The sequence below is a fragment of the Sminthopsis crassicaudata genome, chromosome 3 (assembly GCF_048593235.1).
Source record: "Sminthopsis crassicaudata isolate SCR6 chromosome 3, ASM4859323v1, whole genome shotgun sequence".
Lineage (NCBI taxonomy): Eukaryota > Metazoa > Chordata > Mammalia > Dasyuromorphia > Dasyuridae > Sminthopsis > Sminthopsis crassicaudata.
The window spans coordinates 441,924,586-441,943,811 of NC_133619.1; the positions used below are offsets into that span (position 1 = coordinate 441,924,586).

At 36.3% G+C, this 19,226-nt stretch overlaps 1 protein-coding gene and 1 pseudogene across 2 annotated transcripts in view; one reads left to right on the forward strand and one right to left on the reverse strand.

Moving 5' to 3' along the window:
* Window positions 1-13,803, reverse strand: part of GORASP2 (golgi reassembly stacking protein 2) — a 42,911-nt gene extending 29,108 nt beyond the window's left edge. The window contains exon 1 of one of the 2 annotated variants that reach the window (XM_074303147.1): window positions 13,410-13,803. In XM_074303147.1, the coding sequence (XP_074159248.1) occupies window positions 13,410-13,472 (63 nt within the window). In that variant the 5' untranslated portion in view covers window positions 13,473-13,803. The remainder of the gene's footprint in view (window positions 1-13,409) is intronic. The other variant, XM_074303148.1, reaches the window with a different exon arrangement.
* On the forward strand, window positions 1,572-4,989 carry LOC141559689 (small ribosomal subunit protein eS21 pseudogene; annotated as a pseudogene).
* Window positions 13,804-19,226: the final 5,423 nt, after the last annotated feature.

The following is a 19,226-nucleotide window of genomic DNA, read 5'->3' on the forward strand; positions in this document are numbered from 1 at the left end:
AAGTAACATTACATAATAGCTGCAAATGAAGATAGTTGTATGACAGTGGCTGAGAAAAAATAATTGATTATTAAAAAGACATGTATGTGACTTTGAATTTAGTTCCGTTTCTTTAGTGATATAGAACTACAAATGAAGGATGACATTAAAATCATATTTAAGACCATTTAGTTCATTTATACCTAAAGACAAATTCCTGACATACAGCCATTTAGCATCTACTTTAGTATCTCTAGGGACAGGACATTTTAATACTTCACGAGTCAGTGCAATAAATATTCCATCTATTAAGCCTACATACTAAGCTTTGCTGTAAACTTTACCATTGCTCCTCTGCCCTCTGGAGTCACACAGACTAAGTCCAACACTTTCAAATAACCTTTGCCTTAGCTATTTATCATGAACTCTTCTCTTATTTAACCTAAAATGGTACAGTTTCAGAGTCCTCTTATAACTTTGTACCCTACTCTACAATAAAGTTCTTTAACTTCAGCAACCAGAAACAATTAAAAAAATATTCTAGGTATTGTCTGATCAGCACAAGGCATAGCACAATTACCACTTCCTTTTTGGTTTTTTGGGGGGGTTTTGGGGGAGAGGCAATTGGGGTTAAGTTGATGAGGAGAAATTGAGGCTCTAAGCCGAGATGGATCAGCTCTTTTTCTGGTGGTCTGATTACCTCTCTCTCCTTCCCCAAAATAACCAAGCGCAGGTCTGGATAGCCGAATTCGCTATCAATGCAGTAGTAAAACAAAGTCTTTATTGATAGTAAAGGGATAGACAGGCATTTGGCCTCCAGAAAGGCCAAACTGCCTGGCAAGAACCAGGACGCCAGAACAAGTTGGTGGGCATAAGGCAAGGATAAACCAAGTTTGAGGTTTATATTTTTAGAACTTAATTTTATACATAATTAGGATCATAAAACAACATTTGCACATAGATGTAATCCAAGAGGTTCCCGTGAGATTTGTAAATAAGACAGGATCATTTGTATCTCAAGTTATCTCTTTTAACCCCTCCTCAGACAAGAATTTTCTTGTTAATTATTTTATCTTGGACCATCTCTTTTTTTGACCTTATCAAAGTGACTTGTTCAGGGTAACACAGCTAAGACATGTTAAGTGTCTGAGGCTGTATTTGAACTCAGATCTTCCAGACTCCAGGGCTGGTGATCTATCTACTGGGCCCTCTAGTTGCCTCTTTTTAACACTATCAACATAGCACAAGAACACAATATAGTTTTTGCCAATCACTTCGTGTCACTAATGCTGAGTTTGTAGTCACCTAAAATCCCCCAAGTTTTTTTCATATGAAGTACTATCTAGTTATGACTCGTCCAGACTATATTTTTGCAGTTTACTTTCTGAATTTAAGGGTAAAAAGCCTTTACATTTATCTTTATTGTTTTAAAATACTTTATTCTTTTAATAGATCTAAGAGCTCATGAATGTGGGGATCTCTAGAAGTGTAATTTGGGGTGGGGGGGGGAAAGGAGTGTAGGTCAGAGCCCATTCACACCTTTGCATCCTAAAACACATTCCTACACATTCTCCATAAGAGATTGTACCAGTATGCTGCAGGGGAGTGGGAGTAGGATATTTCCATTCAAGATCCTGAGTGAGCAGTTGCACGTTGTATTGACAATTCTTTTTTTAGGTATGTATTGGATTAAAGGGCCACTGAGAGACCTTCTAACTCTGAAATTTGGTATTTTGAGTTTAAAACTTTTCTAGAGACAATAATGGAAACAGACACAATAATAAAAAATAATAAATTTAAAAATATAACATAAACTAAATTCAATATATGTTGTTATCCTTTCTACATTATGACTTTCCCATCACAGTTTTGATATATTTGATATATTGTAAGAAATTAAATAGAAATGTTTGGGAGTTTTGAAGACATTGGAGATGACATACAAAAGCCAGCAGATGACAGAGCCTATGACCAAATTTTACAATAGCAAAGCACTGTGAACACTCCATAAAAGAAAAAGAAAAAAATCAAACTTCTTCACTGAAGGAAAGGTCAAAAAGTTTTAACATGGATTTTCCACTTTGCTTGGGGGGAAGGTGTGTGTGTGTGAGTGAGAGAGAGAGAGAGAGAGAGAGAGAGAGAGAGAGAGAGAGAGAGAGAGAATATTCTTTAACCCTCCCTCAGGCACCTCTTACTTCCCTGAAATAGAAGGGATAACTCTACTCCAGTATAATTAGATATTTTTAGAATCTTTGTCATCTATCTCCCAGTTTCCTGTTATGAATTTAAGTATGTCATCATATGGCTTTTTACAAGTCCTCACACCATTAACTGATGAAAATGTTCAAAAGAAGAGGAAGAATATAATATGCCACTAATAATCTCTTTTCAAGTTTAAATCCAAGTAATGGTACTACCATATTTATCTCTCTATATTTACAAAGATGAGAAACTGTCAAATGCCTATTTGAAATTCATATATACTTAAAGTACTTCCTTGATTTGATAGTCTACTAACTGTCTAAAATTAAAAAAAAAAAAAAGAAAAAAAAAAAAGAAATGAGATTAGTGTAACATAATTATTGACTCCCTTTCTATAGACTCAAAAAAAATCATACTTTTACTGATCTATTTTGGCATTTTGCTGGGGATGGGAGTCAAGCTCACCTATTTATATGTCACAGTACCTTTTCCTCTTTGGGGAAAAAAATTCTATTTACTTCTAATCTTTCAACACTCTTTATTCTCCATGATTCCAACTCTACAAGAAAGTGAGGCAGAATAGAAAGAACATGGAGTTAGCCCCAGAAGACCTAGGATCAAGTCCCCAGTTGTAGCAAAACTGTAGCTGAGATGCCAGGGTTTCTCCTAGCTATCAGTACTCTAGTACACTGTCCCAGAGAATGGGCCAGCACCACTTTCCTGGTTTCTTTTGTTCTAAAAAAACAGCTTAAAAAAGCCCTGAACAGATCTCTTTTATTTGAAAGAATGATATTCTTTAACATATTCACCTTATTCTAATGATGCTTAAAAGAGTTTTACAACTTTAGTCAGAACCACTTTATAAGCCCCAAGTGAAAACCAGACTAATTAATAATTACACTTTGTATAATTATTACTGCAAAAGGTTTTATTTCCCAACTTGTTACCAACCTAATTTAACTCCAAATAACTTTTGGTTGTTCCAAAAAACAAAAAGCTTAAAAAACATTTTTTTTTAAACCACTGAAAATAATCGAAAGAAGATGCCACAGACTTTGAAGGGTATACAAAAAAGTTGAGTCTTGAACCCATCTCAGCAGTACCATGAGAAAACATATACATTCATCTAATAATGATTAGTCTCATTTGGATATATGAGTTCTGGCAGGTTGGTTAAAAAAACAAGCCGCATGCTTATAGTTATGCCTTACATTGTACATGGCATGGAATAACTTCAAAGACAAAGTATTTCTCCAAGATGCAACTGTAGATCTCTGGCAAGAACTTAAAGCCAGTGAAACAGATTGACTTGTGCTGGCATGTTCCCCTACCTTTCCCAGGCTGGAAGTACAAGACTGCTTCCTGCTTGATCCTACTATTGACTGGAAGAAGTTTTTACCTGCTTCTTTTCCAACCATCTCTCCTTAGATAACCATGTGACCCTCTGCTAGGGGCCTCACTGATGCTGAAGGCTTTAATGAACTGATGCAAAGAAAAGTGAGCAGAATCAAGAAAACAATTTATACAATGACTATAATAACAAAGGAAAACAAGCCTTTAGAATTGAAAGCCTTTAGAATTCCGATCAATGCAATGACCAATTATTGTTTCAATAGATAACTGACAGTGAAGCATGTCTTTCTCTTTTCAAGTGTAGTAGACGAGAAAGCAGATATATCAAACACTTGGAATTATTTGATAAAACAAAGCAAAGATAATGTTAATATGGGTTTTTCTGTCATGTTGTTGCTGCAGGGATCCTAATGGTTTTGTATCTATTTCAGCTTGACACCACCAGAGCAGAGGTGCAAAATTATTAGACATAATTTTTCAGAGCTGGCCAATGTACTGATTTGTTTTGCTTGACTGTACTTATTTGCTATGAGGTTAACTTGGGAAGAAGAGAAAAGGTCACTGGGGGAAACTGATGGGAAAAAAAAAAGGTAAGATCAAAGAAATGTTTTTTAAATACTGTGCTAGTTTTTAATTAGCCACTATTAAAAAATATTTATTTACATTTTGAGTTTTGAGTTCTCTTCCCTTTCTCCCAACCCTACACCAGAGAAGGCCACCATTTGGCACATATATATGCGAAGCCATATAATGCATACTTCCTTGTCAGTTCTTTTTCTAAAGATAGATAGCATCTTTCTTCATAAGTATTTTGTAGTTGATTTAAATATTCATATTATTCAGAAAAGTTTGTTCATTCAATGTATAGTTACTCTTCAAAAAATACTGTACAGTTACTCTTCAAAAAATACTTGTTACTGTATATAATGTTCTCTTGGTTCTGCCAGTTTCACTCTTCATTATTTCATGCAAATATTTCTATATTTTCCTAAGATCAATCTGCGCATCATTTCTTACAGCATAACATATATTTCATCATAATCATATACCACAACTTATTCAGTTACTTCTCAATTGATGGGGACCTCCTCAATTTTCTGCTCTTTGTTACTACACAGAGAGCTGCTATAAATATTTTTAGAACATATAGATTCTCTTTTTCTCTTCCGCGCCTTCTTGCACTAGGTCCCCCAGCTGCCGTCATAGTGAACGACGCCTGCGAGTTCTTGGACCTGCACGTGCTGCGGAAAAGCTCTGTGAGCGACGGGATCATCAGGGCCAAGGACCACTCCTCCATTCAGATGAATGTGGCCGAGATTGACAAGGTCACAGGCAGATTCAATGGCCAGTTTAAAACTTATGCAATTTGTGGAGCAATTCGTAGAATGGAAGAATCTGATGACTCTATTCTCCGGCTGGCAAAAAAATGATGGAATTGTTTCAAAGAACTTCTAATTGAAGAAATCTTGTGAAATGTCTTAATAAATCCCCCAAACCCCATATAGATTCTTTTCCTTTTTCCCAGACCACTTTGAGAAATAGACCCAAAACTGATACTGATTTCTATATACAGTTTTATAACTCTCTGGGCATAAATCCAGATTGCTCTCTAAAATGGTTAGGTAAGTTCAGAGTTCCACCAACACTTTCTTAGTATCCCAGTTTTTCTACATCTCTTCTAATATGCCATTTCCCCTTTCTATCATTTCAGTCAATTTGACAGATGTGAGATAGTATCTCAAAGTTGTTTTAATTTTCATTTCTCTAACCAATAATGATTTTAAATCATTTTTATCACTATACATAGCTTTTAAAAATATTTTCCTCCAATTACATGTAAAGATAATTTTTAACATTCATTTTTTAAAAATTTTGAATTCCTCACCTTCCTCCTCCTCAATGAGATAGTAAATAATCTGATATAGGTAATACATATTCAATCATACAAAATATGATACCTTATTACTCATGTTGTTGAAAACAGTCACGAAGGCATGAAGGAAAAAAAAATCACACACAAAAAAAGTGAAAAATAGTATGTTTTGATCCATATTCAGGCTCCATCTGTTCTCTAGAAGTGGATACCATTTTCACAATGAGTTTTTTAGAATTGTCTTGGATCACTGTATGGCTGAGAATAGCAAAGACATTTACAACTGATCATTGCACAGCATTGCTGTTTCTATGTAGAATGTTCTCATTTTACTAACTTTACAGATTTTTCTGAAATCTGTCTGTTCATCATTTTTTACAGCAGAGCAGTATTCTATCACAATCATATACCACAACTTGTTCAGCCATTCCTGTATATACACACACAAACACCCCTTTGAAATCTTCCCAAAACTGCCTACGCATATTCTTTGACCATTTATCAATTGATCATTTATACTATTCTTATAAATCTGATGAAACCCTCTAGATATTTGAGATAAGATGGCTTTAACCTCCCCAATCTCATTTTCTTCTTTCCTTCTGATCTTGGCTACATTGGTTTTATTTGTACAATTTTTTTTAAAGGTAATGTAATCAAAACTATCCATTTGCATCTCACAATATTCTCAATCTCCTGTTTATTCATAAATTCCACTCCTATCCATAAATCTGTTACATTATGTTTCACATTCTTCTAATTTAATTATAAATTCCCTTATCTTGGTAAATAGTGAGATACTAGTATATACCTAGTTTCTGCCCGACTATTTCCTAATTTTTCCAATAATTTTTTGCCAAATAGTAAATTCTTATCCCACAAGCTTAAATCTTTACATTCGTCAAATGTGAGGTTATTATAATCATTTGTTATTATGTATTTACTCCATTTCACTGATCTATCATTCAATTTCTTAGCCAGTAATAGATAATTTAGATTACTGCTTTATAATATAGTTTAAGATCTGGTACTGCTAGATCTCCTTCTTTTACATTTTTAAATTAGTTCTTTTGAGCTTCTCGATCTTTAATAAGCAATTCTTAGCATTTAATTCCCAGTACCAGAATCTTCCCAAATTGGTTTGTTTGGAGGAATACTTTTTTTTAAAAAATTATAACAATAACTGCTTTAAATAAAATCCATATTTGGCTGGCTCATCATTGATAAGGCATGACCTATGAGCCATTTCCTCAATTTCATAACAATATAACAGCTGTATTCTAGTAATTTAACCTGTTATGCTTAAGTGGAATGAAGAAGCATCACTTTTACCAAGTCTACTTTTTCTGATTAAAAATTTTCAAGCAGTATTAACAAAATAAGAATCTCAACTATCAGCTTGGTTTAGAAACCTTACACTCTTAGTTTTAGCTATAATAAGATAACTGTCAATAATGACATTTATCAAAAGATTCAATAATCTTAAAATTTCAGAAACTAGTTTAATTTTGAAAGTCCTCATATGACTGTATGATAAAGATTTACTTAAATGATTTTGACTAGTATACATAAAATATGAAATGGCACAAGATTAAAAAGCATAAGATTCCAAATTTATTTATTTTTTAAAGCTTTTTATTTTCAAAACATGCATGGGTAATTTTTCATCATTGACCCTTGCATAGCTTTGTGTTTCAGATTTTCCCCTCCTTTCCACCACCCCCTCCCCTGGATGGCAAGCAATCCAATATATGTTATATATGTTAAAATATATATGTAAAATTCAATATGTAAACATATATTTATACAATTGTTGCACAAGAAAAATCAGATCAAAAAGAAAAGAAAATGAGTAAGAAAACAAAATGCAAGCAAACAACATCAAAAGCAATGAAAATGTTATATTGTGCTCCACAATCAATTCCCACAGACCTCTATTTGGGTATACATAGTTCTCTTCATCATAAGATCACTGGAATTGGCATCAATCATCCCACTGTTGGAAAAGTCACATTCATCATAATTGATCATCATATAATATTGATGTTGCCGTGTACAAAGAAAATTCCAAATTTATAACAAATTGAAACATGCAGATTTTTGTCTTTGAAAGATAATTCAAAACCTGTATATTTACTACACAGGAAAAAAATTACTCCGTGAGAAAAAGACATTTATATACTGGCTTGAAATTTAGGCTATGTTGCAGACGGACTTCATGAATTTGGTTACAATTTTATTCAATTAATCAGCAACAGAACTACCTGATTATCTGCTGTTTGCACCCAAAACACAAAATATTATATGCTATTGAACTGTAGCAACTATCATTCATGTCTTCTCCTCCTCAAAACATTTCAATCTCTAGAAATCCACCCAAACTTCTAAATCATGAAAACCATAATCACAAACAAAAATATAGGAACCTGAGGAAAACGGAGTATTCCATGATGCATTTTTCTGTATCATTTGTAATTATCATATATGATCTCTTATGTCTCTCTTTCCACACCCCCCCAATCTCAGTCTCCTAAGCTCCATCACCAACTTCCTTTTGGACACCTAAAACAATTTAAAACCACAGACACCTCAAATTCAATGTCACCAAAATAGTGCAAATTACCCTCTTACTCTAATCCTCTTTTATGAGGGCACTTCCATCCTTTCAATCTTTCAAGTTCAAAATTCTTATATCTCAACTACTCACTCTTCCTCTTCCATATGCTAAACAACTGTCAAATCTTGCTATTTCTATTTCCACAACATCTTTTAAATGCGGCTTCTTCTCACTACTTTAGGTCAGGTGCATATCATCTCTTCCCAACTGTCTCAAATATTTCCCTACTGAAGACCAATCACCAAATAGCTGCTAAAGTGATTTTCCTAAAGACCTAGTCTGAACATGTTACTCCCCTACTCAATAAACTCCAGTGGCTTCCTGTTGCCTCTAGAATCAAATGTAAAATTGTTTCATTATTCATTTCTCTACTTCACTTGTTCTATGAGCTAATTTCTTCAATGTCCTTCATACACAGCACTTCCTATTTCTGTCTCTCAACACATATTCATGCCTGGAATGTACACACTCTTTACTTCTGCTAGTGCCTTTCCTTCCAAATCCACCTAGTGCTCATTCAGTTTGTATTTTGTATATTTCTGTACAATTTTTCTCTCCTGATAGAACATAATTACTTGAGAGGAGGGACTTTGTAATCTTAATATCCAGCACAGTTTCCAGTACTTATTAGGTGCTTAATAAACACTTGTTGATTGCTAAAATTGCCAAAAATGCTTAAAAGAAACCCTAAGCTCTAAAAGCATTGTGAAATTCCTGAAACAAAATTAACTTGAATTTGCTTTAAAAAAAAAAAAAAAAAAAAAAGATTTAGTTGTGCATTAGCATGAGGCAATAGAGGCAAAGTGAAATTAGCATGAAATGAAACCAACAATAATTGGGTTTGTGGTAAATCCATAATATTACTAATTATATATGTTCCTGGGTTCTAAACACGTCTTTTCACTTGCAAATCTTTGAAGAATCTGGTTACAAGCATTATATGATATTCAACTATTAAAGCCTAGGAAAGTGAATTCTAGCAACTCCCTCATTTTAATATATTACCCTATGATGTTCTGTCATAAAATCTTTTTTTTTTTTTTAAACCTATAATAGAATAATGTCAAGGAACACAGTAAAATACCATGCATCAACTATGTAGACAAGACATAGAAGACTCTATGATAGTCTGGACCATATTGTGGAAGGAAAAGATATCCCATACATCAAGGATTCTTCATCAAAAAAAACAAAACAACAACAACAACAAAAAACGAACAAAAAAAAAAAAAAAACCCACACACAAGCAACAATGAATAAGATTTTGTTGAATTTGGATTCTAATAAGTATTGAATCTTTTTTTTTTTGATTGTTTGCTGAGGCAATTGGGTTTAACTGACTTGCCCTGGGTCACACTGCTGGGAAGTGTTAAGTGTCTGAGATAAAATTTGGTTCTTCTGACTTCAAAGCTGGCGCTCTATCCACTATGTTACCTAGTTGCCCTGTATTGAATAATTTTTGAAAGGCATATTTCATGTAAATAAAATTGGGTTTATTTACTAAACTACACTACACTAAAAAAAAAATATACCATAAAGAGATGCTCTAAAAAGTATTCCTCTTAGAGTTAACTTTTCATGGTGAATTTTGGCAATTTGTGTAAGCAGGGCATGTTTAAACCCATTCTTTTTTATTACCAATCAAAATGTGACCAAAATCACATTTATTAATGAAACATCTCCTTATAATTAAGTCATTCTAGAAAAAAGATGACTACCATCATAATTCTATCTCTTCTAGTTTATATGCTAAATAGAATTGAATAGAAAATATACTATTACATAGTTACCAATAAGTAACAGACATCTCTATACATTATTTTACAGTCAATAAGTTTGCAGCTCCTCATAGGATAAAATAATAAAGTATAGCACTCAAAAAACCCTAAATTTTATTCCTGCATTAATCACTGACTTTCTGAGAAAATTCAATGAAAATTAATCAACTTCAAGCTATGTTTCAGAATATAGAGATAATTATACCTGCCTTCGAACCACTTTCCTGGATATTTAGTGAGCATGAAAGATAAAATATCTAAAGAATTTGAATCTATAGGAAGAAATTCAATATTGGGAAATTAGTTTGGTACTATCATATCAGTTTGGTACTAATGTCATTTTATAGATGGGAAAAAACAAGGAATCAAAAATAAGTTAATAGTTCCAATTATTTGAAGCCAATGGCAGAGCCAGAATCTTTTAAACTATACTATTTCAATTGTAACACTTTGGCTTCATCTACTAAATAAATCACATTCCATCATCTTCTGTAATGATTATGCATCATAATGAAAAACAACAAGCATTTTAATAAAGCATTGTCTGCTTCTCTCTCTCTGGGTATGGTATAGCTGTGACTTTTTAGATATGGAGATTTATTTATCAGTAGGAAAAGTCTTAGAATCAGGGCAGGTGGGCATCTGTCTTGGAGAATTATTGAAGCTGACTCAGAAATTAATCAACTTGGGGCAACTAAGTGGCACTGACACTGGATCAGGAAGATCTGATTTCAAATCCTGTCTTAGATGCTTATTAGATATGTGACCCTGGGCAAGTCACTTAACCTGAATTGTCCTCCTCTCTCCCCTACCCAAAAAAGACCAGAATCAACTTGCCCATGATCTTATCCATTAAACAGATGCTGTTACTATATATTATTATGAGAAAAAATTAAACTTAATTTATACTTGGAAAGCATTATGCAACAAAAATCACTGTTCTTGTACCTAAGACTTCCTTCATCATAAAATTTTCATTGATACAGCCATATAGTCTTCTTTTCTTTCTACACTCTATGAATTCTTAATCAGCATTAATTTGAGCACCCCAGGGTCTGTGGCATTCATTTATTCATCTAATATTTATTAAGTGCCTACTATGTACCAGGCACCCATGCTAGTAACTGAAAATACTAAGATTTAAAATTCAGTCTTCACTGAATTTACATACTACAGATGGGACAGGAGGCTGTGAATACCCAGGCAGATAAGTAAAAACAAAACAAATAAATGAGTCTTGCAGGATTAGTGAGTTCAGGACACATTAAGTCCTTGTGTTAACCACATGGTCAGTAGGTTCTTGGACAGAGTTCATAAAATCAAAGGACATAACTTTCTAATCCTGGTAGCTAGGTGGTTCAGTGGATAGAATATCAGGTCTAGAGTTAGGAAAATCTAAATTTAAATTCAAATTCAGACATTTATTGACTATGTGACCCCATTCAAGTCCCTTAACCTCTGCTTCAGTTCACCAATAGCATCTCTTCCCAAGAGTGTTATGAGGAACAAATGAGATAATTACAAAGTGCCTAACACATAGTAGGCATACTATGTGCTGGCTAGCTATTATTAATTGAGGGACTTCTCACCACATGATCTCAAACTACTTAACTTCACTGGACCCAAATATTTTCATCTGTAATTCAGAGGGTTGGTGTGGATGACTAGATAAGGGTTTTGCCTTTTTGTGTGTATCACCTAGCAGCTAGCAGAGTGCCAGGATACTTAATAAATGCTTACTAACTTTTAAATGTATAACCTAAAGCACTGATAATTAACTTTCCTTTCCTTCCAGCTTCACCTCTAACTCTTCTGAGTAAGAGATTCTAAGAGTCAAGAGCTATCTGGAGGGTAAAATGTGTATACAATACAGTCAAAAGAATTGGTATATTCCAGGTGAGGATGGAACCAACTAGAAAAGAGGGAAGTATCATTAAATACATCCTATTATTTCTGTGCTCCTGTCCCAGAGAAAATACTATTACCTCATAGGTCTCATATTTCAAGTCATAGCCTATGATCTAAATGAGGCTTTGTCATCTTTCTGAATGTACTGCAGCCCAGATGGACTCTCTGCTGAGTCCATCGCTGGCCCTGCTGTCACTTCATGTGGCTTTAAGTATTACCCAGAGTTATCTCCTAGTCTTAAAGAACAGTACTCTATCTTTATCGTTTTTCTTGTATAAAGTCCAGAGTCTCCTGCCATCCTGGTGCTGTTTTTCTTACTCAAAACCACTTTTTTTCTTCTTGATGTAAAGGAGTCGGAGGCATGCTTGTAACTTACAATCTCACACCTCAGACAGTTAAGCCATTGCCCTAATATCACAATCTAATTGATGTGTCAAGAGGCAAAACCTGACCCTGAATCTGGCTGTCTCCAAGGCCTTCGGCCTGCCATCCACACCGCCACTGCCTTTTTTGTTCCCATATTGGGTAACTAAGTTTCTCTGGGTTCTATGAAATTAAAATAACGTTTGTTTATTTTTGAAGATCCATGAAATAGACTAAGTTAACAGCACTCACCACTCATGGACCAAAATCTTCACCCACAAGAGGATTCTGGATTCCAAGGAACAGGAGGAAAGGTTCATTCATTCAATTAGCATTTAAGTGCCTCCTATATGGAGCAGAGCTAAGCACGGGAGATACAAAGGAAGGGAAAAATAATTCCCTGCTCTCAAGTCTAACGGAAGCTAACACGCCAGCAGTGGTGTACAAACGAGATGGACACAGACAGGTAAGTGAGAGGGTCCGGGGAAAGGTTTCTTGTAGGACTAGCTGAGAGCTTAGGAAGCCAGCGGAAGTAAAAGGCAGAGCTGTGGAATGTTCCAGGTGTGAGTGACGTGGAAAAAGGACCAGTTGGGAGGCGAGTGTGCGGAACAGTGGGGGCCGGTGTCACCGGACCGCAGAGTATGGGACAGAGGACTAACGTGCAAGTGTCGAGGGGCTAGTCACGGAGGGCTTTAAAAGCCAAAAGGGGAAGAAGAGTAAGGTGCAAAGAGCCGGCAAATGAGGGGGCGAGGGCAGCGCGTTACAAAAAGGTTTTTTTTTTTTTTTTTTTTTTTAAGGCAAACTAACACCCTGGTAAAATAAGATGCAGGAACCCCGAGCGGGAAGGCAAGCCTAGCCCGTGCCATCTTGCGTGCTTTTAGCAGTCGCCGAAGCTCGAGAGAGCGGACACCTGCCTCCCTGTGCTCACAGACGGGAGGTGACAACTCGCGCGCACTCCCCGGACCGGGCACTGGAAGGCTTCAGCGCCGGCGCCACCACGGTCCCTCGGAGAAGCTCCGCACGCCGCTCTGCCCTCACACCCTCCCGAAACGCGAAGACTTCGGCCAAGAGCGGGAGAAGCTCCGGACAGAGAAAGACGAGCGGACGGCCCTCCCCCGGCTCCCACAGTCCCGGCAGTGTGCGGGGCTGCTCCTCGCAGCCCGACCCTGCGCACGGGAGGCAGGTGGGAGGCGGGGGGGCGCTTCCTCCTCCTCCTCCAGCAGTCGGGGTCCTCCGGGAGGAGTGGGTGTGTCTGCGCTCTCTCTGCTTTGCACACCGGGTCCGACCCCAACCCCGACTGGCACGCATCACTCCAGTCCCCTGGCCGCATTCTTACCCTTAGGACGTGGTAGCCTTCGGTGCCTCCGCCGGGGATCTCGACGCTCTGCGAAGAGCCCATGGCGGTGGCAGGCACAGGACGAGGATCACCGGCTCCTTCTCCGCGCAACTCCCCGCCCCCCCAGCCCCGCGCAAGGCCCGGGCCTCACTTAGGACGTGGCACTCACTGGCTCCGGAGGCCGGCGCCGCACTGCCCGATGGGAAATCACTGCGGTGAAGGCACTAGTATGGATGGAGATAGCGGCACCGGGGATAGCGCCACCTCCCGGGCGCCGAAAGGAAGGGGAAAGTGGAGGTGTAGTGGAGGAGGAAGACGCGTGAGTGAGAGGAAGCTGAAGGAAGCGAAGCCTCGGTGATGTGGAAGGTGACGGACTCGAACACTGGCTCTCCTCGCGAGATCTCAGAGCTCCTGTTCATTTTCCAGGGCGAGTTCCTATGGCAGCTCCAGTGGGACAAGATTAACAAGTTTAGTTCTCGAAGCTGACAAATTTCTTTTTCCCTTTGCACTGCAGCATCCCCTAGTGGCTCGAGTTAGAGAAAAAGATCCCCCCTCACTATCCCTTTAAACCTCAAGGTTCCGTGTCTTTAAAGGCTCTACCTGAATGGACTTGTAATTACTTGGGTGACTCTTCTTGAAGGAAATACTGCTCGCGCACATTCTGACGTTAGAGTTTGTTCCCTTTGTGGAGACTTTGGGGAATAGCAAATAACCATCTCTTTTTTCTTCTTCCCTCTTGTGTTTTGGAAGAGGGAGGGGCAGCATCAACAAGCTCTCCTCCCCTTATCTGGAGACTGGTCAGTATTAGGTCAAAAAGCCTTCCTGTCCATTGGCTTTCACAGCTTTGAGGAAGGAGGCCCGCGTGGGCGTGATGGTTCTCGCCCCGTGAGGCAAACAGTGTGCCCAGCACCTGGGGAGACGGAAGAGCTCCTTTGCATACCCTCCAATCCTTTATCTGGTCAGGCTTTATTCAAGCTTCTCCCCTTCCCAAAGTACGCCTTCTGCTCCCAGTGTCTTGGTCCTACTTAAACAACCCAAAACAGGCACATAATGAAACAGGATAGCGGTTGTCTTACTCCAAGTGAGTACTTGGATGCCATTCTTGCTGGGTGAATTTCTCCAGTTCAGATTGCTTAACCCATTTTCTGACAGGGACCCTTTCGCACTCTAGTGAAACCTAGTATTCCCAAAAGGTTTTTCTTTTCTTTTCTTTAAAAAAACAAATTATTGGAGGCCTCTAGGTGGCGCAGTGGATAGCGCACCAGCCCTAATTCAGGAGAACCTGAGTTCAAATCTAATCTCAGACACTTAACACTTCCTAGCTGTGTGATCCTGAGAAAGTCACCTAACCCCAATTACCTCAGTCAAAAAGAAAGAAATTATTTACTTTTAATGTTTAATTTTTTTCCCAAAAAAATTGAAACTAAGAAAACTATTGACTTAATAAAACTGAGTTGGTTTTATGGGGAAAACCCCCCCACCAATAGATGGGGGGTTATCTATTTAAATAGATAAATCTTTAGATGATTTGTTTAGAAAAAGGAAAAAAAAACCCAAATTACCAGCATCAAAAATGAAAAGGATGAACTTACCACCAATGAAAAAACAATTAAAGCAATAATTAGTAGCTATTTTGCAATAATCAGGAGCTATTTGACCCAACTGTATGCCAGTAAATTTGACAATCTAACTGAAATGGATGAATATTTACAAAAAATGTAAATAGCCCAGATTAAGAGAAGAGGAAATAAATTATTTAAATAGTCTCATTTTAGAAAAAGAAATTGAACAAGCCATCAATGAACTCCTTAAAGAACAATTAATACCAATATTATGTAAAATAATAAAAATAATTTTAAAAGTTTGTGTAAACTATTTGGGAAAATAGATAAAGAAGGAGTCCTGACAAATTTCTTCTATGACACAAATATGGTATTAATATCTAAACTAGGAAGAGCCAAAATAGAGAAAGAAAATTACAGGCCAATCTTCCTAATGAATATTGATGCAAACATTTTAAATAAAATATTAGCAAAGAGATTACAACAATTTATCAGCAATGTAATACACTATGGCCAGTTGGGATTTATACCAAAAATGCAGGGCTGGCTCAATATCAGGAAAACTGTTACCATAGTGGACCATATCAATAACAAAACCAATAGAAATCATGTGATAATCTCAATAGATGCAGAAAAAACTTTTTGACAAAATACAGTATCCATTATTATTAAAGACACTAGAGTACATAGGGGGAAAGGAACTTTTTCTTAAAATAATAAGCAGTTACTACTGGGCTTATATCCCAAGGAAATACTAAAGAAGGGAAAGGGACCTGTATGTGCCAAAATGTTTGTGGCAGCTCTTTTCGTAGTGGCTAGAAACTGGAAGATGAATGGATGTCCATCAGTTGGAGAATGGTTGGGTAAATTATGGTATATGAATGTTATGGAATATTATTATACACTTCAACAACAATACTGTATGAGGATATATTCTGATGGAAGTGGATATCTTCAACATAGAGAAGAGCTAATCCAGTTCCAATTGATCAATGATGGACAGAATCAGCTACACCCAGAGAAGGAACACTGGGAAATGAGTGTAAACTGTTTGCATTTTTTGTTTTTCTTCCCAGGTCATTTTTATCTTCGGAATCCAATTCTTCCTTTGCAACAACAACAACAACAACAACAACAACAACAACAAAATTCGGTTCTGCACACATATATTGTATCTAGGATATACTATAACGTATTTAATATATATAGGAATGCCTGCCATCTAGGGGCGGGGGTAGAGGGAAAGAGGGGAAAATTCAGAACAGAAGATAGTACAAGGGATAATGCTGCAAAAAATTGCCTATGCACATGTATTGTCAAAAAATGTTATAATTATAAAATTTTTAAAAATGAAATAATAAGCAGTAGCTATCTAAAATCAACAACAATCATTATTCGTAATGGAGAGAAGCTGGATCAGGGGTGAAATAAAGATGACATGACTATTATTTGACATTGTACTAGAAAATGCTGGCTTTAGCAATAAGAAAAGAAAAAAGAAATGAAAAGAATAAGAATAGGCAATGAGGGATAAAACTATCACTCTTTGTGGATGATATGATGAAATACCTAGAGGATCCTAGAAAATCATCCAAAAATCTACTAGAAACAATTAACAACTTTAGCAAAGTTGCAGAATATAAAATAGCCCATACAAGTTATCGGCATCTCTACATATTACTGATAAAGCTCAGTAGTAAGAGGTAAAAAGAGAAATTCATTTAAAATAACTGTAGACAAAATAAAATATGTGGGTGTCTACCTGCCAAGAGAAACCCAAGAATTATATGAACACAATTACAAAACACTTTTCATACATGATTAGGCTGAGCTAATATAATAACAATGACAATTCTACCTAAATTAGTTTACTTGTTCAGTGCCATATTATCAAATTGCCAAAAAATTTTATAATTATTTTATAGAGCTAAAAAAATAAACCCCAAAACTCAAGCTTCTGAAATAAGAACTCACTATTATTTTACAAAAATTGCTGGGAAAACTGGAAAATAATATGTCAGAAACCCTACATCTCATACCCCATATCACAATAAGGTCAAAATAAATATATGATTTGGACATCAAGGGTGATAATAAGCAAATTAGGAGAGCAAGGGACAATTTACCTATCAAATCTTTGGAGAAGGGAGGAATTTATAAACACAGAAGAACAAGAGAACATTATAAAATGCAAAATGGACAACTTTGATTGTATTAAATTAAAAAGGTTTTGCATAAAGAAAACCAACACAAACAAGATTAAAAGGGAAGTACAAAGCTGGGAAAACATTTTACAGCCAATGTTTCTGATAAAGGTCTCATTTCTAAAACATATAAAGAACTGTGTCAAATTTATAAGACTACAAGTCATTCCCTAATTTATAAATGATCAAAGGGTGTGAACAGATAATTTTCAGATGACAAAATTAAAGCCATTTGTTGTCATATGAAAAAATGCTCTAAATCATTATTGATTAGAGAAATACACCACACTTCTCAGATTGGCTAAGATGACAGGAAAAGATAATGATAAATGTTGGAGGAGATGTGGGAAAATTAGGACACTAATGCATTGTTGGTAGAGTTGTGAACTGATCCAACATTCTGGAGAGCAATCTGGAACTATGCCCAAAGGACTATAAAACTGTATATGCCCTTTGATCTGGCGATCTCAATACTGGGTCTTTATCTCAAGGAAATTAAAGAAGGAAAAAGAACCCACATGTACAAAAATGTTTGTAGTAGCTCTTTTTATGGTGGCAAAGAATTGGAAAATGAGTAGATGCCCATCAATTGGGCAGTGGCTGAATAAGTTGTGGTATATGAAGTTAATGGAATACTATTCTATAAAAAATGATGAACAAGCTAATTTTAGAAAAACCTGGAAAGATTTATATGAACTGATGCTGAACAAAACAAACAGAACCAAGTATACATTGTACATAATAATAGCCAGAATGTGCAATGATCAACTATGAAAGACTTAGTTCTCAGTGCTTCAGTGATCCAAGACAATCTCTGTTAAGGACCATGATTAAGTGTGAAGAGGCAGGTCCATTCTCCAAAAGCCTCCATAGCTGTGAATCATAATATACCTGAAGGAATTGTAAATCAACCTTTATTGATGCAGATGTTGCTTGTGAATTGGGAATGAAATAAATTGGAGGCAAGAGGGAAAAGGAGAGAGGTCAGAAAATGCAACTGTCTCTTAGTCTCCTTATATTGTTATCATTTCACGTGAAGGAATCTGTTCTGCTGGTCAGAATTAGATCCCCAGCAGCCACTAGCAGGGGGCTCCCATAATATCTAGCAGTCACTAGCACGTTGCTCCCAGGATAGATCTCAATAGACTTCAGATAGAAAACACCATTTGCATCCAGAAAAAGAGCTATGGAGATTAAATATAAATCAATACATGCTATGTTCACTTCTTTCTGTTTTTTTTTTCCCTCCTTTTCATGGTTTTCCCCTTTTGCTCTGATTTTTCTTTCTGAACATGATTCATAAAGAAATGTGTATTTTAAAAGTTAATATATAAAAAAAGATTTTAAAAATAAATTATTTACTTTTAACCTTCAAAATTTTTTTTCTGAGTTCCAAATTCTCTTTCAGATCTTCTCCCACCTATTAAGAAGGCAAGTAATATAGCAATTATACAAGTGATATTATGCAAACATTTTCCATACTATGTCGCAAAAAGCAAGAAAAATATAGTAAAAAATTTAGAATAATTATTTTTCATTGTATGAAATAAAATTCATAGGGTTATAAATGAAAATAATCATATTGAAATATCAATGAAAATACTTTTTTTTTTTTTTTAAGTTCATGGACCTCAGTTATGAAACAGTATTCTACCTGTGTGTATGGAAATGGTGAGGGGTCACCATTTAATAAAAAAGAGCGGAGAGATCTCTAGAGTAAAGCAAAGTTTATTGTACATTCTCGTGAGAAGGACGTCCCACCTTTTGAGCAGACAATTGAACAGAGGAAGCGCCTCCTGTGGGCAGGACAGCACCTTTAATCCCTAATGCAAAACACCTCCTCCCACCACTGACCCTCATCCTCATTGGCTGAGAGTCTTACATTCTAACGAGAGATCTACCCACGAAATTGAACTTGACCAATAAGTACATAGTTGCCCATATTTGACTGAAATAGGGAGGAAATTGTGTCATGGGAGGATAGCTGGAAGGGGACTCAATTATGCCCTTGAATCAATGCTCAAAGTTCTTCAGGCCTACTCAAACTCTGA